The following is a 23,567-nucleotide window of genomic DNA, read 5'->3' as shown; positions in this document are numbered from 1 at the left end:
GTACATCTTTTGAGCTACTTAACAAATATCTTGATAAAGAAGGCCGTTTTCTTGTTTTGGTGGGGCTATATTTTGGTAGACCCATTCTAGCTAACATTTACGCCCCGAACTTCCCTAAGCCTCCCTTTTTCCATAGGGTGATTAATCAGATACTTGATATTTCAAAGGGACCCATCTTCTTAGGAGGCGACTTAAACTTCCCTATTAATCCCGCATTAGACACGTCATCAGGTAGGTCATATATCAGGAACACTCAGATAAAAGCCAACTGCGAGAAATCTGCTCTATTCCCCTCTTTGACTCCTGGAGAACTACCCACCCATCCACAAAAGACTTCTCCTTTTTCTCAAACCCACAACGCACTTACACACGTATTGATTATATCTTTTGTGAACAAAGTATGCTTCCCTCCCTTGTGGACTCTAGACTATACCATACCACATGGTCGGACCATAGCATGGTTTGTTCCACCTTTATTTGGACCTCTAAGCCAGGCTTCCAACAACATTGGAAACTAAATGATCAGATTTTTTTAGACCCCTTAATAGTCACTGATGTAGCTGAGAAAACTACAGAGTATTTCTCTTTTAACAATCACTTAGACACTTCTGCAATCACTAACTGGGAGGCATATAAGTGTTTCATAAGGGGGGTAATTATGGGCCACACACATAGACAACGCAAACAGCGTGCTGCTCAATTTACTTCTCTGACTTCAGAGTATAATAATTGCGAAAAAGTGCTAAAAAGAAACCCCCAGTTGCAGCCACTGCTAGAGAGATCACAACTAGCCAGGGAAGCTTTAAAACAATATTTAATACAAAATGCACATATGAGAGCTATTACATACGAGTCCAAGTTTTTCATTGAAAATAATAAGGCCGGGCACTTACTAGCGAGATCCCTACGTAAAAAGAGATATAAAACATATATAACTAAGATTACAGACTCCTCTGGCATTGTTCATTCTGATAACACTGAAATTGTTAATCAGTTTGAGAGGTACTACACATCCCTGTATAATCTTCCCTCCTTAAGTCCAGAAGATAAACAGCAGCGAATAAACTCGTATCTTGATCAGACCCAGCTTCCTAGGCTATCTAATATCGATATGGAAAATCTTGACAAACAGTTTACCTTACAAGAGTTATTGCTAGCCATCAAAGATTTGCCACAGGGAAAAGCACCCGGCCCAAACGGGTTCACACCTAAATTTTATCACCTCTTCAAATCCCTTCTTAGCCCCCATCTGTTAGAGATGTACACCTCTATCGATCAGACCGACCAACTTCCGACAACATTACTAGAAGCCACAATCTCGGTGATACCCAAACCGGGTAAGCCACCAGAAAAAGTAGCCAATTACTGTCCCATATCGTTAATAAATATCGACATCAAATTATATGCCAAATTATTAGCCACGAGAATTTGTAAATTCTTCCCTCTCTGGTGCACCCCGACCAGGTCGGTTTCATCCCGGGAAGGGAAGCTAAGGAGAATACCATTAGAGTCCTGCATACCCTCTCGAGCACCTCTGCCTCCAAGACACCCTTAATACTCCTCTCTATAGACGCTGAGAAGGCCTTCGACAGGGTGGACTGGGATTTTCTGTGGTCCATCCTGTCGAAATTTGGGTTTTCCCACACAACAATATCCCGTATACAAGCTCTCTATAGTAGCCCAACCGCTTTTGTTATGATCAACGGCACACTTTCCCAGGGAATCCCCATAAACAACGGCACACGGCAGGGGTGCCCTCTTTCACCCCTGCTGTTTGCCTTAGCTGTAGAGGCATTTGCCTCTAGAATCTGGTGTAATCATAATATACAGGGCGTCCCCTTTGGTGAATTACTACAAAAATGTCTTCTATACGCAGATGATGTTATATTCACCCTGCGCTCACCCCTCACCTCAGTCCCGGCCTTATTGGGAGAGCTGGAGGTGTATAGATTGGTTTCTAATTTTTCAGTCAATATGAACAAGTCAATGATCCTATCACTATATCTAAATGCTGAAGAAACACATTTCATCACAACATATCCCTCTTTCCAGCTAGCCAAGAAAATAAGGTATCTAGGCATTGACATATCAGCATCACAAACAGAATTATTCTCCCTTAATTATACCCCTTTACAGGTTGAAACCAATAAACTGCTGGAATCCTGGCACAAACAGGGTCGGCTTTCTTAGATGGGACGTATTAATGCAATAAAAATGATTATTATCCCTAAATTTTTATACCTTTTTCAAGTACTCCCAATAGATATCCCTACACAATTTTTTATACAACAGCAAAAAAAATTTGACCAGTTTATATGGTCACACAGAAGATCTAGAGTGGCCAGAGATACACTATTTCTCGATAGAGAAGATGGCGGACTGGGAGCCCCTAATCTGATAAATTATTATAGAGCGACACACCTGGCACGCATAGTAGCCTGGAAGCATTCTTCTCCTGAAAAGCCCTGGGTGCAAATGGAAAACCACCTGGCAGGTGGAATTAACTTGGGTGATCAGTGTTGGACTCCGCCAAGATTAAGACCATTAGAGATTTGGAGTAACTATTTTATAGCAACCACGATTCGCACATGGGATAAACTACTGGCTAGTGATAGCCTGATATCTACGCAGATATCCCCCCTCACCCCCTATTAAATAACTCCCTTTTCTTAAAATCCCAGACTATCCTAACGCCTTTGATTGCAGGTTCCCCTTCTAATATACCAACACATATCCTTCTTCATGGCGGGTTGATGCGTACACAAGCAGAGATAGGTCAATTGCTAGGCCCACCGTTCCATATGTGGTTCCCCTATTTCCAAGTTAGACATGCCATATTCGCTAGTCCACACAAAACAACCCTTACCAGACCCCTAACCCCCTTTGAGACACTGTGTACGTCCCCTTCCATTAAAAGCTTCCATATCTCAATAATTTATAAATTGCTTAGGGGATCTTTTCCCTCTAAAAACCTGCGTTTATTAATAAATGGGAAAGAGAGATTGGCATAAACCTACCAGATACTCATTGGAGTCGTATTTCCAGGGAAAATAAAAAAGGCTTCCCTTTCACTAATTTTAATAGAAATGAACTTTAAGCTAATGTCAAGATGGTATTTAACACCTCACCGTCTTCATAGCATTTTCCCTAACTCATCCTCCCATTGCTGGAGACATTGCGGTGAGGTTGGCACCCTTTCCCATATCTGGTGGTCATGTCCACTCTTACAAGCATACTGGAAGGCTGTTGGTGATAAACTCATGAAAACTATAGGAAACACTATCAAACTTACAATTACTATGGTCCTATTCAGCGATATACCAAAAGTTCCATGTCTATACAGGAAGAAACTTTTACAGATTATGCTTAATTGTGCTAGACGTCTGATACCCAGGTTTTGGAAAAAATATATAGTTCATCATACGAGATGTGGTTGAGAGAAGTTAGCCATATTCTAGAACTGGAGAAAATACATTACACTTATATTGGTAAACAGGAATTCATTGCAGATGTGATATTTCTCTGGGAACAAGATTTATATTAGCTGCACTAGGCTGAGCTGAACTAAGGTGCTGGTTGTGTCAATTGATGGTGCTGGAAAGTACTGTGATCATATGCTCCTGTTTTCTATTTGTACTAATGTTTTTATTTGTATTTGTTGTTAAGTTATAATTGTAAAAGAAATTCCCTTTTATTGACTGATTATGTAACTGTACTAATTGCGATTTCAATAAAAAAAAGATTTATTGTAAAAAAAAAAAAATGCCTCCATCTTGACTTTTTTATTAAATCTGAAAAAGTTAATTATTTTATGCAACTTTTTGTTAGACAGTGATTGCTCTTAAATATTTTCTTAGATTAAATATAAATATTTTTACTAAAACTGTCAGAAAAAAACAATAACAAATATTGAATTAAAAATGTTTTTCATGCACAATATCATGATTACAGAGCACAGTGCAGACATGCAAATCTGGGAATGGGCTGAAGTCTATCTAGGCAGTAATGGATTCACCCAGAAGAAGCTTTTGCCACTGCTTTTATATGACATCCAGCACTTTAAAATATCCAAGAATATGGTGTCCATTACTGCATTTCAGCCACTTGGCAAAACTGTATGGCCTTGGAATCCTATGATAACCAAATACCTATCAAAGTTTGCACCTATAAAGATTTACATGGAAAAGGGACATCCCACATGGCAACAATGTGCTATCATTATTTGTAATAACAAACTTTTTGGACAGGACATTATAATACTAAAATCATTTTAAAAGTCCAGTTTGGAAGTAGCTATTTTAATACACTAAATGATGATGATTATTATTATTATTATTATTATTATTATTTATTTGTATAGATCCACAAAATTCCATAGTGAATGCTACAAATACTGGTAAAACTATTGGTGGTAAACCTGAGATATTAAATTAAAAATTATCGTCTGGTGGCTATAAAAGCTAGTTGCAAGACTATAGCATTTAACTAACTTTTTAGCTTGTACCTTAAACTTTCTTAAACTAAAAAATTGTTTAAATATAGATCAATTTTATTTTATTTGCTTAAAAAATACTAACCATTGTACAATTGGGGTTGGATAGCCTTGCACAGTGAAGAAAAGTTTCACGGACATTCCTTCCCAAACAGTGTGGGATCTGAGCCGTACCAAGATATCTGGAGCTCGGGTAATACACTCTTCATGTATACGTCTCTGCAATGACAGCTTTTCTTCTACCTGTACAGTGTGGAAATAAGCAGAATCTATTGTTTAATAAAGAGTTCTGTAAAAATAGCTTTCCAAACAATTTAATTAAATATATTGTGGACTACTGTAAGAAAGAAAGATACTAAATTAGTTGTTCGAAAGAACATCATGCCTATAACATGAAAGTGCTTTAGATATGCATTGATTACCATTTCTTTAAAAGAAAAAAATAATTTAAGTAATAAAAGTAATATCAGAATATTATACAAGATGAATAAAAAACACACTTTATATATATTTTAAAAAGTATTGTCAGAATAGAATGTGTTTAAGCTCATATCTATGTATAAGATTATTGATTTAAATAATAGCCATATTAGACACACTAAGATTCCTATATTATCCTATATATATTTTTATAATAAAAGTCAGATATTTTATGTATTATTTATTTACAAAATGTTTAACACAATAAAGGGACAGTCAAATCAAAATGAAATGTTATTGGTTTAGAATAAACATACATTTAAACAATTTTCCTATGTTCAAATGTTCCTTATTACCTTGGTATACTTTGTTAAAGAGTAAACCTAGGTAGGTTCCTAGGACCTCAGGAGGTGCAAGTATCTTTAGCACTGTATAACAGCAGTGTTTGCAACATTGTATAATATTGTTACAAATATTGATGCAAACAATGCTGCCAAAGCGTGCTAAAGACACTCCCCTGAGGTCATATGAGCTTGCTTACGTTTACAAAGGGACACCAAGAGAACAAAATAAATTTGACAACAGAAGTAAAGTGGAACGTTGTTTAAAATTGTTTATCCAGATCATGATAGTTTAATTTTTACTTGAAATGGAAGTAAAAATCAAACGTTCATATCTTTGATGAAACTAATAAATAAAAAGTACAGTAGACCTATTTCTATTTCTTGAACTAAGAGAGCATATCTAGCTCATGAATATGCATATGTCTGAGCACTAGATGTACAATATTGTTACAAACATTGTTACTAACACTTCCTCTTTCATAGTGCTCAACACATGCACATGCATCAGAGGCTACCTAGGTATGTTCCAATGAAAAGGAGATATTTTTTATCTAAGGATTCCAAGTAAAGTAAATTAGATAATAAAAGTAAATTGGCGGGTTTTTTTTAATTGCCCCATATGAATGACAAAAGTTACAAAAGTTTAATTTTGACCTTGTCCCATGACACGGGTCCCTTTAACTAAATTTGAAATATTTTTTTAACAAGAGTTTGATCAAAAAGCTTTAGCAGATACAAAAGTAACTTAAAAACATTAAAACATGTTTGTTTTTTTTGCTGAATTCCTAGTGCATCAAATAAAGTCCTAGGCAAAGAGATTAAAAGATGTAATTTATAGGACAACCATACAAATAGTTTTTTGTGATTAATGGTAAGTCTTTGTGTGAAAGTGTAAAAAAATAATCAGTTTACCATCCTTTGTATGGAAACTTTATCAATCTGTTCACGTGCTAAGGCTCTGGCCAAACGGACATCTTCTTGCAGAAAGGACAGCTCTGTTGAGTAATGTGCAGCTCTGTCATAGCCCCGGCGTTGTTCAACGTGTTGTTCTGCATGCTGTTCTTGTTTCCTATACAAAAATATATATTAACAGGTTGCAAATACATGAAGATTAAGACCAGATTTGTTTACCAAATTTAGCATTTCTGGACTTTGCAGTTTCATGCTTCATAGGAATAAGAAATTGTTAATGTAAAAGCAAATTTATAATTCAAGTTACTGCAGCAACACTGTTTAGTAAATTAATGTAGAATACCAAAGTTTTGGGTCTTTCAAGAATGTGTTTTAATAAAGAGCCAAACATGTCAACAAGATGTTGAAGAAGAGCCAACTTTGTCAATTAAAGAATAGTGACAAGGAGAGACATAGATTAAATATGAGTCACACGCAATAGCAGCAAATATAAAGTAGTAAAAGAGAACAAAAATCACCCCAATACATTTAAATATCAAGAGGAGCTGAATACTTAGCAGAGACATTATTTTAGTAAGAGGCACGAAGAGAAAAATAAGTATAAGAACAAACACAAAAATAGCAACACATAAAAAATATATAACTAGTTGGCTAGCTAAATAATTTTTATGAAAAGGCAAACTTTTTCTCTTTCTTAAAATGTAGTTTATGCAACTGCACTCAGTAGTTTAATAAATAAAAAGTTGTTATAGATTCATTTTCACATTCTTACCTATTATAGTGTTAATATAATTTCCAAAAAAATCTTTATTTTTCTATTTAAAAGCTACTAACATTAGTAAGCAAGATATGTTCTTACTGCAACTCATTATCCTACTGTACGTTTCCTACAACACAACCTCGAAAAACAGGTCAAAAGTGACTCAGAGTTTGCCAGCTCACTAAAACTTTATTGCGTTGCTATTGACTACAACTACCAGCCAGTTTCTATGTGGTGCTCAGAGAGCTGGAATTCATGCTTTCTAAATGGCTGTAAGAATTAAAAAAAAAGTCTATATTCTTTGATTTTAATAGCTATTTGCCTAACCAAGGGAATTCAGTGTCCTGAAAGCTTGCAATTGTATCCAGTATAAGTTAGCTATTAAAAGGTATAATCCGTACATAGCTTTTTCTTACAAAAAAGGATTTTTACTTTCTTTGAATACACTAGCTTACACGGTACTGCCCTTTTTCTAAAAAAAATTAAAATATCTAGTTTTGAGGGCTTTTTTTTTTTTTACAAAAATATAAAGTACTTTTAAAATAAGACTTAAGACAGTTAACTATTTAATTACTGTACATACCAACAAGTACATTGTTTATATCAGTGTTATCAATTTTATATCATATCCTACTTAAGACATTACCAAAATATTAGATCTCTATACCCAAAAAAAATACAACTTTGGCATCAAATAATACAATACTTATAATGAATATTATTAAAACATAACTAATATTAAAACAGTCTAACCCTGTCAGATCACTATCCCTCATTTTGGAGAATGCCTAGTCTTCATGTGTTGTGATTTATCAAGCAAATAAACAACAGATTAAGATTAACAAAAGAAGTTGCCATGTTTTAAAAACAGGAAAAAATGCTACTGCAAAGGAAAATTAGTCTGAGCAAGTGCAGGAAAAGGGAATATAGTAATGTCTAAAAATAAAGAATAAATATTATGAATACAGACAAAGATTAGACAAAATAATCCACATTAGTGGCCAGAAAGTTTAAAAAAGAAAGAAAATACACAGACACACTAAAGCAACACTATTTTTATTTGATTTTGCACAAAGCCTAACTATTTATGGTAAAATATTATTTTACCAGAAAGCTTTTCAATGGTAATATTTAAGAAGAGAGCTAAAAGAAAAAAAACAGAAAAAATATGCAAGCCAGCTGCATATCATTTTTTTCTTTGATGCTGTTTGTAAACTTATTTATTCCACACCCACTTAAAAGGTATAGAAAGAATAAAATTATTCTACAAAAAGAGTAAATATTTGTTCTTCAATTATTTTCTCAACATCTCTAAAAAAATTTAAATTTTAAGTTAGTTTTCCAGTTGGTTTAAAGTCAATGAACACTATGGGGCCGATTTATTAAAGTGCGAGCAGACATGATACGATGTAGCGTATCATGTCCACTGCATACCGATAAATGGCGACAGCATATGCTGTCGGCATTTATCATTGCACAAGCAGTTCTTGTGAACTGTTTGTGCAATGCCACCCCCTGCAGATTCGCGGCCAATTGGCCCCTAGCAGGGGGTGTCAATCAGCTCAATCGTATATGATCGGGCAGATTGATGTCCGCTGCCTCAGAGCAGGCGAACAAGTTATGGAGCAGCATTCTTTACACTGCTGAAGGCTCGTGCGGAAACAGGGGCATCAAGCTCCATTCGGAGCTTGATAATTCATCCCCTATAACCTTAAAGGGATATGAAACCCTTGCAGACAGTGCATGCAATTTTAAACAAATTCCTCATTTACTTCTATTATCAAACTTTATTTGTTCTCTTGGCATCTTTTGTTCAAAAGCAGAGACATAGGTCTTAAGACCGCTGCTCCTTAACTGGATCTGCCGCCTCTGATTGGCGTACAGCAATCAACCCGATCAAATATGATCAGGCTGCTTGACACCCCTTGCTAGTGGCCAATTGGCTGCAAATCTACAGTGGGCGGCATTGCACAAGCAGTTCACTAGAACTGCTTGTTCAATGCTGAATGCCGACAGCGTATGCTGTCCGCATTCAGTGATGTCTGGCGGACATGATAGGCTGCATCGTATCATGTCAGCCAGACTTTGTTAAATCGGCCCCATAAACTTAAAGGGACATGAAACCCAAAATTTGTCTTTCATGACTCAGATAGAGAATACAATTTTAAACAACATTCCAATTTACTTATATTATCTAATTTGCTTCATTCTTTAGATATCCCTTGTTGAAGAAATAGTTATGCACATGGGTGAGCCAATCACATGAGGTTTCTATGTGCAGACATTAATCAACAGCTACTGAGCCTACAGTATCTAGATATGCATTTTAACAGAGGGTATCAAAAGAATGAAGCAAATTAGATAATTAAAGTAAATTGGAAAGTTGTTTAAAATTGCCTGCTCTTTCTTAATCATGAAAGACAATTTTTTGGTTTCATGTCCCTTTAAGATCCGGCCCATTTCTGGAGCACTATATGGCAGCAGTTTTGCAAGAATGTTATCTATTTGCATGAGCACCAGATGGCAGCACTATTTCCTGCCATGTAGTGACACAGATGCCTACCTAGGCATCTCTTCAATGCAAAATATCATGGGAACAAAGCAAATTTGATAATAGAAGTAAACTAGAAACTTTTTTTTTTAAATGGTGTCTGAATCACATATCCCTTTAAGTGACAACATTTGTTAAAAAAAAGGAATATTGTCCAATGACAGCATCAGAAAAGTAGAGTAAAAAATATATATATTATTTAATGGGCATATAATGATTGGTTAAATGTTGGCCCCTCATAACCAAGTTTTAAAATAATGACTTTTGTTTTAAAATATATAGACACTGCTAACAAACAAATATTAGAGAGTTAAAGGCTTTCAGTAATCTACATAACATTTCAAAATATTTAACTAAAGCATTTTACAATTCTGCACGTTTATTGTGTTGTTAGACTTTTGCATCAGACAGAAAAACAATTAGTAGTAATGAGTTTAATATTATTGGATGGATGAAGACCAGTTATGCTTCACACTCATATGCTAAATCTGAATAATGTAAAGGCTAGAGTGATAGCAAGTTATACTATTAGTTAGAATGATTTTGATTTTTAATATTATTTAAATTCAATCATTTATTATAACATATAATGCACAAACTATATCTTTCCTGTTATCTACTTATATTAAAGGGACAGTCAAGTCAAAATTAAAGTTTATGATTCGGATAGAGCAGGCAATTTTAAACAACTTTTCAATTGACTTCTGTTATCAAATTTGCTTTGTTCTCTTGGTATCTTTTATTAAAGAGTAAAACTAGGTAGGTTCATAAGAGCTCAGGAGTGTGCACATAGAGTACTAAAGACACGTGCACACTCCTGAGCTCTTATGTGCCTACCTTATTTGACTCTTCAATAAAAGATACCAAGAGAATGAAGAAAATTTCATAAAATAAGTCAATTGGAAAGTTGATTAAAATGACATGCTCTATCTGAATCATGAACGTTTAATTTTTACTTTGCTGTCCCTTTAAATACAGTATCAAGAGTTTCTGAAGTTTTTTTAATATCTTCTTTATGTTAATATATACCATTACACTGAGCAAACCAAACAAATGCACTTACAATTGCTTAGACATTTTCCTCATTTCGCTCACGTCTAAACTGGCTATAGCCTGTTTATTATTCAAATCGACAATTAATATATTTTACATTAAATAAATATTATTTTAACCTTTAAACACCACATAAAATTTATACTACACTGGAAATAACTCCATAGCTGTTTTAGAAGACAATCCCATTACTTTTAAAATATTTAATTCCAGACATTCTATCATTCTATTTTTTTTATTCCTACATGTTCTACATTATACTTTCTGGACCATGAGATGTTTTATGTATTACAACTCGTCACCAAATTTAACCTACAGTGTTTATTACTCTGTTACCTGTTTTAAACATTGTCCAAACCCAACATCCTAACTCATCATTTTTTTCTATTGTAAAAAATGAATAAGTTGCTCTGTCTTATATTATCGTTTTTTTAATGATTTAATCTAATATTGATATCAAACATGTCAGCACTAATTTCATAATATACCATAATAAAAACACTCTAATTGTAAAAACCTATATATCTCCTCAAACACCACTTCCTTTCACTTGTACACTTAAACAATATCTCAGAATATATACTAAAGTTCCATCTCCCATGGGTCACTTAACCAGTTTTGATGTCTATAAATAAACCCAAGCAAAATTCTAGACTTTCATTAAAGTTTCTTTATGATAAAGCTTTGTATTGGATTAAGCTTACCAGGGATGGTTTTGTAAGTTGGAAATGTTAGCCGTTGTACTAGGCAAAACAAGCACTTAGACCTTGATTGTTTAGAAAGGTTAGATGGTTACAGCTTACTATCAATCCTATCAGTATTTTAGCAGGAATATTTAAGGCATTAGAAACCTTTGGCGCTGCATTTTAGTGTGCGGTACACAATATATTGTACCTTTCCTGAAACGTAGGGACATAATATTCCTGAGAAATTTTATCAGCCCCACAAATGCATCTTGTTCTTCCTAGAGATGAAGATGAAGATGATGCTGTTCTCTGGGTAGATGACGAGGCACTTCTTCTGAAGTAACAGAAAGTTAATTATGTGTAGTGAAGTTTGTTTACCTTATCTCCCTGATTTAAAAAAAACACTTTGCATTTTATAATGCATAGAAATATGCAATTATAGAAAAAAATATTTTTGAGGTTTTTTTTTTACATATAATTTGTATCTTTTTAAATATGATGAGTATATTAACACTGTGCCATAAACAGTTACAAATATATATCTGTATAAAGTCCCCACACTGATGTAAAGCAGCCCACAGTAGACTCTCAATCACAGATGAATATCATAAAAGAAAAAAGATATAAACACTTCCATAGTGCTATACTGTTAAGCTTCTAGAATGAGACTTAACTGATAGATATACTCACATATACCATAGCTACAATAGCGCTGAGTAAAACAATCTGTAATCAATGATCAAACAGATGTCTGGAATACTTTTTTTTTAAAACCAATTCATAAAAGGTCACAATATCACAATAAAATGCTTTGGTTAGCACGCGTGGGCTTTTACTCCTGCACAACCTTTTTACTTTGAACTTGTAATATGTTCAGCAACGACTAAGTGCATAACAGGGCTTGATTTATCCATTTGAATGCAGGTTCTCACAAGAGAACCTGCGGTCAGGATTTATCAAGCAGTGGTTATCAGACCGCTGCTTCCCTACCCTCTTCTCCACCTCTCAGGTGGAGAATTTAAATCCCCCGCGGTCTTGTCCAACCTGGGAGATTGACAGCTACTGCCTGCACGTGACTGGCTATTTGTTAAAAAAAAAAAAAAAAGTAATATTGTCCAATGACAGCATCAGAAAAGTAGAGTAAGAAAAATATATATATATTTTAATGGCTATATAATGATTGGTTAAATGTTGGCCCTCATAACCGCTCGCGTGCAACGTTAAGTTCAGGCAGCGGATTGCTGCCCGCCAGAGGAGAACGCGGGTGGACAGGGGTGAATATGTACGCCCCTGTCTGCCTTTGATTGATAAATCAAGCTCTAAATGTATATTTGCCCAATTGCTAGTGACTATTATCTAATTGTTTTTATTACTTGAGTGTGTAATAAATTGGTTTTAAATCAAGATATTCTAGACATCCATTTGATCATTGATTATAAAACTTTACTCAGACCTACTGTGGCTCTGGTATATGCGAGTATAGCATTGCGGCATGAAATACCATAAGAAAAGGTCAAAATGTGTCTTCAATAGGTCTTCACTGACTTAAAAAATCCTATGCAGGTTTTAACCTACAGTTCTCTTCTAGTGGCTTAAGTACAAACAGAAAAATGTTTTGAACAATTTTAAACAATTATTTTAATTAGCTATTAGTGATGTCCCGAACGGTTCACAGCGAACATAGCTTGTTCGCGTTCGCGTTTGTGGGCGAACACATGGCGATGTTCGATCCGCCCCTATGTGTCATCATTGAGGAAACTTTGACCCTGTATGTCACAGCCGTCTGACACATTAGAGCCAATAAAAATCAGGCACTCCCTCACAGACCATCCCAGCTACTCAGAATCCGCCATTTTAGACTCATAATGACCTTGCTTTCTTAATGAGAGGACGTGTTGTGTTTTTGCTCCTGACATTAATAGGAAAAAGATAGCTAGGCTAGTGTATTTAGTGTCCACTACAGTCCAGAAGGACTCCACTCATCTCTGCTGCAAGCACAACTCACCAAAAAGCCCTTTTTAGGGCTATATTTCGTGCGGTTTATTTATTTTTTTCGTATTTTTTTTATTAGCATTTGCCTGGCTTTCAGCCTGTGTGTTTAAGGCTCACAGCATATGCTGTGATTACTGCCACCACTGATATCTCCCTAACAACATTAGTTTAAATTTAACTAACCAAAAAATTTAATTATTTTGCTAGTGTAATTTTTTTTCATTTTCTATCAGGCATGTGTCACACAGCATATACTCTGGTTCATTGCTCTGTGCCAGCCACCAGTGTTAATATCCGTTTATAACATTATTTAAAAAAAAAAAATTTTTTTTATTTAAATCATTTTTCTAGTGTAATCTAATTGCATTTTCTATCAGGCCTGTGTCTGTCAGGCTCACTCAGCATTAATATACCTCATTTTTTTTCAGTCTTTTGGTTAATTGGTCTGTGCCAGGCAGCCACCACTCATATCTTCTTCACCTTAATTTAAATATAAAAAAAAAAAGTTTAAATTTGTTTGATAGTGTAATCTAATATAATTTTCTATCAGGCCTGTGTGTTTTGCTGACATACAGAGCCTACTGTGTTTACTTGCTGCCCTCCCTAGTCTATGAGCCACGACTCATATGTGTTTAACCTTTTTTTAATTCCCCCGCAAATTTTTTTTATTTAAATCATTTTTCTAGTGTAATCTAATAGTATTTTCTATCAGGCATGTGTGTATCTGACTTACAGAGCCTACTGTTTTTAATAGCTGCCCTTCCAAGGCTATCAGCCACGACTCATATGTATGTGCTTAACCTTTTTCTTTAAATTCCCCAAAAAAAGTCTTTAAATCATTATGCTAGTGTAATCTAATTTTATTTTCTATCAGGCCTGTGTCTAACGGTCTATCTGACTTACACAGCATACTGTTGTTAATTGCTGCCCTACGTAGCAGCCAGCCAGTGCGACCACTCATATGTGCATTGCACTTCTTAACATAATTTTAATATTAAAATCTAAAATTTTAAAATATTTTGCTAATGTAATCTAACTTAATTTTCTATCAGGCCTGTGTTTTTGTCACTTACACAGCATACTGTGTTAAATTGCTGCCCTACCTACCATCCATGACTCATATCTGCCAGCCTGTGTGCCAGGCCCAACTAGCCAATTAGTGGCACCAATCATAATTCTTGTAACAGTATCAAAAAAATTAAAATTCATAATTTTTTGGACTGCAAATATTCAGTCTACTAGTGCCATTGAATTGCAGTTTCCTCCTGCCTGGCAGCCAGTGTGCCAGGCACAAACTAGCCAATTAGTGCCACCAATCCTAGTTGTAAAAGTATTGTTAATCTTTAAAATTCCAAATTGATCGCTTGTGATTCCTCAGTTTGCTCATGCCATTGAATTGCACTTTCCTCCTGCCTGCCAGCGTGTTTTCCAGGCCCAACTAGCCAATTAGTGGAACCAATCATAATTCTTGTAACAGTATATAAAAAAATAAAAATCATAATTTTTTGGACTGCAAATATTCAGTCTCCTAGTGCCATTGAATTGCATTTACCTAGCGTAACACTTGGAGTTTGCTCTGTCACTGTGATGCGGCTGTAACCCTTACACTACCTGATAGATACGACATCATAATTGATGTTTTAAAGCACGTTATTGCAAACAATTTGGGAATGTTAGTTGATTTAGGCCCTTTATGGGTTAAAAGCAGACTCTGCATAAACTATGTAATTTTCCATGGGAGTTTTGCCATGGATCCCCCACCAGCATGCAACAGTCCAGGTGTTAGTACCCTTGAAACAACTTTTCCATCACTATTGTGGCCAGAAAGAGTCCTTGTAGGTTTTAAAGTTCGCCTGCCTATTGAAGTCAATGGCGGTTCGCGTGGTTTGCGGGTTCGCGAACAATACAGGAAGTTCGAGTCCGCCGTTCGCGAACCGAAAATTTTAGGTTCGCGACATCACTATTAGCTATTAATAATTGTAAAGTATTACAATTTTTCACATGGCTTACATTTATTTAACATATGTATTATGTTTACCAGAAGGTGACCTAAGAATAATATTCTATTAACAGGCCAATATGCTCATTTTAATATACAGTAAGGAGATCAATGATTGCTGTAATGAAGACATTTTCATAACATTTATAATGCATGTTTATAAAAAAAAACAACTATCCTATTCCCTTCAGATGTAACTAATTTGAATAAAGAATATTAGGCCCACTGACTGATAACGCTGATTATAGTTATTATTTAGAATTTTGTTCCAAGTATAATAATCATATCTTTGTAAATGCAAAGATCTATTAAGATTCAAAAACAATTGAAAGAAAACATAGTGAAAGATAACTGCAGAGCTGTAGAAAGAGACAAAAATATGAAAGTTATTCAAACATTACAGTGAACAAATGCAGAGAACAATTTGTTGTATGCTGTGCAAGAAAACATAATTAATAAACAAGTACACAATTAATATGTATGCTGCACTTTGCATTATATTTTGCATTTATGAAATAATAATTATTTCTCTATGATTTTCCATTAATACGTCATTTATTTCCCTTTTCTTTAGTTTTCTATTTATGCAATTTTGTTTTACTGGATCAGTGCACATTCAGCTAGATTACGAGTCTTGCGTTAGCCTTCAAAAGCAGCGTTGAGAGGTCCCAATGCTGCTTTTTAACGCCCGCTGGTATTACGAGTCTGGCAGGTACAGGTGTACCGCTCACTTTTATTCTGCGACTCGAGCTTACCGCAAATCCCCTTACATCAATTGCATATCCTATCTTTTTAATGGGATTTGCCTAACGCTGTTATTACGAGTCTTGGAAGAAGTGAGCGGTAGACCCCCTCCTGTCAAGATTAATACCACATTTAAAAGTCAGTAGTTAAGTGTTTTATGGGCTAACGCCGTAACATAAAAATCTTAACTAAAGTGCTAAAAAGTACACTAACACCCATAAACTACCTATTAACCCCTAAACCGAGGCCCCCCCATATCGGAAACACTTAAATAAAGTTTGTAACCCCTAATCTGCCGACCGGACATCGCCGCCACTGTAATAAATATATTAACCCCTAAACCGCTGCACTCCCGCCTCGAAAACACTAGTTAATTTTTATTAACCCCTAATCTGCCATCCCTAACATCGCCGACACCTATCTACTTGTATTAACCCCTAATCTTCTGCCCCCAACGTCGCCGCTACTATATTAAATTTATTAACCCCTAAACCTAAGTCTAACCCTAACTCTAACCCCCCCTAACTTAAATATAATTTAAATAAAACAAAATAAAATTACTACAATTAAATATAGTAATCCTATTTAAAACTAAATACTTAACTATAAAATAAACCATAAGATAGCTACAATATAACTAATAGCTACATTTGTATCTATCTTAGGGTTTATATTTATTTTACAGGCAACTTTGAATTTATTTTAATTAAGTACAATAATTATTAAATAATTATTAAATATTTAATAGCTACCTAGTTAAAATAAGTACAAATTTACCTGTATAATATATCCTAACCTAAATTACAATTACACCTAACACTACACTATCATTAAATTAATTACATAAACTAATTACAATTAACTACAATAAAATTAAATAAACTAAAGTACGAAAAAACCCCACTAAATTACAAAAAATAATAAAATAATTACAAGAATTTTAAACTAATTACACCTACTCTAATCAAACTAACAAAATTTAAAAGCCCACCAAAATAAAAGAAATTCCCTACCCTATACTAAATTACAAATAGCCCTTAAAAGGGCCTTTTGCGGGGCATTGCCCCAAAGTAATCAGCTCTTTTACCTGTAAAAAAGAAGACAATACCCACCAACATTACAACCCACCACCCACACACCCAACCCTACTCTAAAACCCACCCAATCCCCCCTTAAAAAAACCTAACACTACCCCCTTGAAGATCACCCTACCTTGAGACGTCTTCACCCAGCCGGGCACAAGTGGACCTCCAGAGGGGCAGAAGGCTTCATCCGATCTGGACAGAAGAGGTCCTCAAAGTGGCAGAAGTCTTCATCCAGGCGTCATCTTCTATCTTCATCCATCCGGAGCGGAGCAGGTCCATCTTCAATCCAGACGACGCGGAGCATCCTCTTCAAATGAAGTCCAAGCGAAGAATGAAGGTTCCTTTAAATGACGTCATCCAAGATGGCGTCCCTTTAATTCCAATTGGCTGATAGGATTCTATCAGCCAATCGGAATTAAGGTAGGAAAAATCCTATTGGCTGATGCAATCAGCCAATAGGATTGAGGTCGCATTCTATTGGCTGATTGGAACAGCCAATAGAATGTGAGCTCAATCCTATTGGCTGATTGGATCAGCCAATAGGATTGAACTTCAATCCTATTGGCTGATTGGATCAGTCAATAAGACTTTTCCTACCTTAATTCCGATTGGCTGATAGAATCCTATCAGCCAATCGGAATTCAAGAGACGCCATCTTGAATGATGTCATTTAAAGGAACCTTCATTCTTCGTTTGGACTTTGTTTGAAGAGGATGCTCCGCGTCGGCTGGATTGAAGATGGACCCGCTCCACTCCGGATGGATGAAGATAGAAGATGCCGCTTGGATGAAGACTTCTGCCCCTCTGGAAGTCCACTTGTGCCCGGCTGGGTGAAGACATCTCAAGGTAGGGTGATCTTTAAGGGGGTAATGTTATTTTTTTTAAGGGGGGATTGGGTGGGTTTTAGAGTAGGGTTGGGTGTGTGGGTGGTGGGTTGTAATGTTGGGGGGGGTATTGTCTTTTTTTTACAGGTAAAAGAGCTGATTACTTTGGGGCAATGCCCCGCAAATGACCCTTTTAAGGGCTATTTGTAATTTAGTATAGGGTAGGGAATTTTTTATTTTGGGGGGCTTTTTTATTTTATTAGGGGGATTAGAGTAGGTGTAATTAGTTTAAAATTCTTGTAATTATTTTATTATTTTCTGCAATTTAGTGGTTTTTTTTGTACTTTAGTTTATTTAATTTAATTGTAGTTATTGTAGTTAGTTTATGTAATTAATTTAATGATAGTGTAGTGTTAGGTGTAATTGTAATTTAGGTTAGGATTTATTTTACAGGTATATTTGTATTTATTTTAACTAGGAAGTTATTTAATAGTTAATAACTATTTAATAACTATTGTACCTAGTTAAAATAAATACATAGTTGCCTGTAAAATAAATATAAACCGTAAGATAGATACAATGTAACTATTAGTTATATTGTAGATATCATGGTTTATTTTATAGGTAAGTATTTAGTTTTAAATAGGAATAATTCATTTAATTGTAGTTCATTTATTTAGATTTATTTAAATTATATTTAAGTTAGGGGGGTTAGACTTAGGTTTAGACTTAGGTTTAGGGGTTAATAAATTTAATATAGTAGCAGTGACGATGGGGGTGGCAGATTAGGGGTTAATAAGTGTAGTTAGGTTGCGGCAACGTTGGGGGGGCAGATTAGGGGTTCATAGGAATAATGTAGGTGGCGGAGGTGTCCGGATCGGCAGATTAGGGGTTAATGATATAATGCAGGTGTCGGCGATGTCGGGGGTGGCAGATTAGGGGTTAATAAGTGTAATATTAGGGGTGTTTAGACTTGGGGTTCATGTTAGGGTGTTAGGTGTAGACATGACTTTTATTTCCCCATAGGAATCAATGGGGCTGCATTAGAAGCTGAACTCTGCTTTTTTGCAGGTGTTAGGTTTTTTTCCAGCTGAATCTGCCCCATTGTATCCTATGGGGAAATTGTGCTCGAGCACGTTTTGACAGCTTACCGCTGACTTAAGCAGCGCTGGAATTGAGGTGAGATGTGGAGCTAAATTTTGCTCTACGCTCAACTTTTTGCGGCTAACACCAGATTTAGAAAAACCTGTAATACCAACGTTGTCTTAAGGGAGTGGTGAAAAAAAAGGCTTGTGAGCACTGCACCCCTGTTACCGCTAAACTCGTAATCTAGGCGATTGTGTGTTGCCCACATTCTCGGTTTTTCTACACATGTTTCCTCTTATTAAACCTAAGGGAGTTCTTTTTTTTCCTTTAAAGTCATTTTTAAACCATACTTTTTAATGTAAGTTAGGGGCATTAACTGTTAGAGTGATTGTCTGCAATGAGGTAGGATGTAGGAAAGAAGATTATTCATGGGGTGTGAAACTTAGTAGCAGTGGTTTTTTGGTGGATGGATTGTGTGAAGGGATCTAGAGCTGAGGAAGATGTGCTAAGGGTTTTATTGTAGAGTGGTGTATCAGGGTCAGGTTGGTTATGGTTAAGTGAGGTGGGATGGATCACACATCAGTAAAGTTAGGGTTTTTGTGTGGTATAGGTTAAGCATTCATGTGTATTTAGAGGTGGGGAAGGATGTGATTAGATTTTAAGTACCATGGAAGGTTCAGGTCAGTGCTGTTAGCATACTTTACAGGGACATGAAATCCATTTTTTTTAACTCCAGTCCTCAGGTCTCCTTAACAGGCAAGTATTTCAGGATATCTGAGCTGGAACACAGGACAAATAATCAGCTGATTTGTAAACATGGTTATTAACCTACTTTCCCCCAAGGTAATCCTGAAAATATTGCCTGTTAGGGAGACCTTAAGACTTGTTTGAAAACCACTGACATAGAGCATCTTTAACATTGCATCTCTGTTTTGCTGAGGAGAAGGGACAAAACAGTCCCTCACCACCGTGGCTGTCCAATAATTTCCTTAGCCACCCTTCAACACCCTTTCACCACTGTACTTTTACTATGGGCAACCCACAATCCAGCCCCCACCCACACTCCACCTACTAAACACCTGCTGCCCTACCTATTTGGCTCCTATTATTTCATGCTGGAGTCACCAATGACTAACATGACATATTTGTATTACTATATTGCATGTGAACAAGTTATTTATCCGCAATTACTGGGCAGTTAATTTTATTATATGATCTGCCCTTGGATGTTACAGCAGATCACTGTAGTAGTATAATTTGAGGGGGAAAATAGCTTAGATTTTGCACAATTTAAATTGTTATAGGCAACTATATATAATGCAGGCATAAATAAAAAATAAAATTATGCTTTACAGAGAGCATGTACTATGTAAATTGAGTTAACCTTATCTAAACATGCTTTAGATTAAAAAATCTTTGTCTGTATTTATTTTGATGTTACTGAAAAAAATACAAATACTTACTTTTGTGCTGAATACTCTTGAACTACATATCTGGTTTGGAGATTACGATAGGACTGGTCATAATGCTTCTGCTTCTTCTGATAGAAAGGAACAACCTTTGATGACATTATGCCAGCTGTTCCTTAAAGCTAATAATACAAAATAATAATGGTAAACAACTGTGCCTGTATTAGACATATTCAACTCTTTTTACACATAATGATCAATAACTTATTTACAGCACACCATCAAATTACAGAAATTTGTCACGTAACATCACACGGACTTGTAAAAATACTCTGCATTACACTTGTAAGAATTTTAAGAGTAGGATTCAAACAGTTAGAAGTACAGTGCTTTATGAATAGAACTGGATATAAATGGATTTGTGCTAGGGTATCATAAATCCCTTAGGGAGTGTTTTGTAACAGCATTGTAATCAGTAGCAGTAACTCCAGTAATTCATTTTAGATTTAAACAAATCCTATTGCCATACATTGTTTAGAAATGTATACTTAATAAAGTTGAATAAAGAACAGATTCACATAATATTCAATCAACATGTGTAATAAAAATTTAAATTTTAAATCAAAACTTAATTGCAGTACCTTGGTTTTATTTATTAATTTTTAGTTTTTTTCTGCAAAAACATTTTCATCATTTTAAACTTTTTTAGCACAAGTATTCTTATGGTTTTCATTTCAGATGTGGTAAAGTTGTTTCCTGAAATAGTTGTTTGCTTTACACAACAGATGAGTAAGCTCTCAAAATTCTTTCCAATCTTTTTTGCAATAAACGTCATAAGCAATCAATTGTTAGAGCATGTAAAATCCTTCGGAAGTGTTTTTCTTTAAAGTCTAAATACCCTCAGAGAGAGATTTGATGTTTTTTGGCTTAACGGTAACAGTAGCTAAGGACAAAATTAGAAGGTTATTCACAGTTGTTGCAGTATGTTACATGTCACCCTATCAACTCAACTGTTCCTTCTGCATATTAGCTTTTCACTTTAGGAAAGGTCAAGAAAGATATGTATGTATATGTATGTAAATATATATATATATATATATATATATATATATATATATATATATATATATATATAATAGATAGATAGATAGATCGATAGATCGATAGATCGATAGATAGATAGATAGATAGATAGATAGATAGATAGATCGATAGATAGATAGATAGATAGATAGATAGATAGATAGATAGATAGATAGATAGATAGATAGATAGATAGATAGTATTACTATTTAATATATACAACTAACACTGTATATAATAGTCAAAACAGATTCTGCCTTTATTAAAGTATTTTTTTATTTACAAAGCCATTTCAATATTTTAGAAAAGCAAAGAATAAAATATCCAAAGAATTATAATTTAAACACAACATTAATAAGCAAAATATATTTAAAAAAAACAATAACTTGGCTACAAATAAAAAAAAACACTATAATTTTCAAGGGACATAAAAGTATGCTCCAAAATCAGCATAATTTACACACAAACAAATTATGATCTCTGAGCATTTTTAGCACCTGTTTTGTTTTTTTCAACGTCCCATGCAGCCAGCCAAGTGAGCTATATGTTTGTACCAATCAGAGGCCACATAGTCTGTGAGATCATAGTGAGTGTTAAAGCCATTTTTTTAAACCTTACTAAAATAGCAACATGCAGTGCATTCAACTAGTGTGTCAGGGCACTAGATTACAAGTGGCGCGCTATTTTGCTTGAGCGTAAACTTCACTAGAAGCAATCTTTTTGTCCACGTCGGGTTGCTCACATATTACAAGCTCAAAGTAAATGTTTGCATGAGAGTGAAAACCCGATGTCCGCTAACCAAAGGAATTCCCAATATCACCACTTTGTTAACTTATTCTCCCCATAGAAGACAAAGGAGACTGCGGAAGAAAATACTAACACCTATTGCTCACATTCTAACCCAACAGGAGTTATTATTATTTCCCCTTCCAATGTTCTTCACATATAGGATAATGTAATTTTTATAGTAAATACATATTTCTATATGTATCTGTATATACCTATACCTTCATATCTATTCCTTTAGATATATATGTATAGATATCTATTTTACATTAACATTTTCTCATATTTATAAACAGTATATATATTACATAAATAACGCACATCCGGGTTCGCACTTTAGCGCACATGAAGAATTACTAATCTTACATCTCTTTATTGAAATATTAAATATTAAAAAAATAATAATATTAAAATGATTAAGGATACTGTAATATATATCTATGGAATATTCAGAATTTTCCTCACATAAAAAAAATATATGTATGTATGTATATATATATATATATATATATATATATATATATATATATATATATATATATATATATATAATAATGTTAATTTAAAATAGATATATCTTCCTATATAGGAATAGATATACAGGTACAGGTATATACATATATATATAGAAATATGTATTTACATTAAAACTTACATAGACCTGTATGTGAAGAACATTGGAATGTTAAATATCTACAGTAAATACTTAGTAAAAAACTTAAATACATTTACACACACACATATATATATATATATATATATATACACACACACATATATTTAGACATGTATATTTATGTATACAGTATATACATTATAGCCCCTTGCAGTCAAACACCTTGTAATATACGATATACCTTTGAACCCTTATAACCTTTTCATATTTATATGAATACATTATATCAGGTAGTGTTTTTATGAGTGTGACTGTATTTTTAAAAGTATTTATGTTGTGTTTAGTGCAACTTTTATCTAACTCACCACCCTATACGTCAAGGGTTTCAGTCGTGCTAACCCGATGAGCGTAAAATGAGATTGTGCTCTCGCGAACACATTGTAATACCTGCATTATTACCGACGCACGCAAAAAGCTAATATCACTTTTGTGCAAAAGTTATCACGCCACTTGTAATCTAGTCCATCAATTGTTATTTTATGTGCATGACATAAAGGGCACTATTTAGCACTCCTGCTGGTGTGTAAATTTCGCTAGACTGAGTCTTTTTGCATGCGTAAGGTTATGCTTGTATTACAAATTGAAAGTAAAAATGATAACTACTGCTTTAACTTCTTCTCCCATAGAATTGAATGGTGCACAAAAACTGCAAACAAAATCCCTTA

The 23,567-nt window shown here is 34.6% G+C and overlaps 1 protein-coding gene across 3 annotated transcripts in view; it reads right to left on the bottom strand.

The window, feature by feature from the left end:
• Window positions 1-23,567, bottom strand: part of MYOM2 (myomesin 2) — a 302,384-nt gene that overhangs the window by 255,156 nt on the left and 23,661 nt on the right. The window contains exons 2-5 of one of the 3 annotated variants that reach the window (XM_053710368.1): window positions 20,412-20,539; window positions 11,427-11,552; window positions 6,169-6,325; window positions 4,578-4,735 (exon numbers count right to left, since the gene is read on the bottom strand). In XM_053710368.1, the coding sequence (XP_053566343.1) occupies window positions 4,578-4,735; window positions 6,169-6,325; window positions 11,427-11,552; window positions 20,412-20,518 (548 nt within the window). In that variant the 5' untranslated portion in view covers window positions 20,519-20,539. The remainder of the gene's footprint in view (window positions 1-4,577; window positions 4,736-6,168; window positions 6,326-11,426; window positions 11,553-20,411; window positions 20,540-23,567) is intronic. The other 2 variants (XM_053710369.1, XM_053710370.1) reach the window with 2 other exon arrangements.

This window comes from Bombina bombina, chromosome 4 (genome assembly GCF_027579735.1).
Source record: "Bombina bombina isolate aBomBom1 chromosome 4, aBomBom1.pri, whole genome shotgun sequence".
Lineage (NCBI taxonomy): Eukaryota > Metazoa > Chordata > Amphibia > Anura > Bombinatoridae > Bombina > Bombina bombina.
The sequence above is the reverse complement of the archived record's forward strand: the minus strand, read 5'-3'. Positions and strand labels throughout refer to the sequence as shown.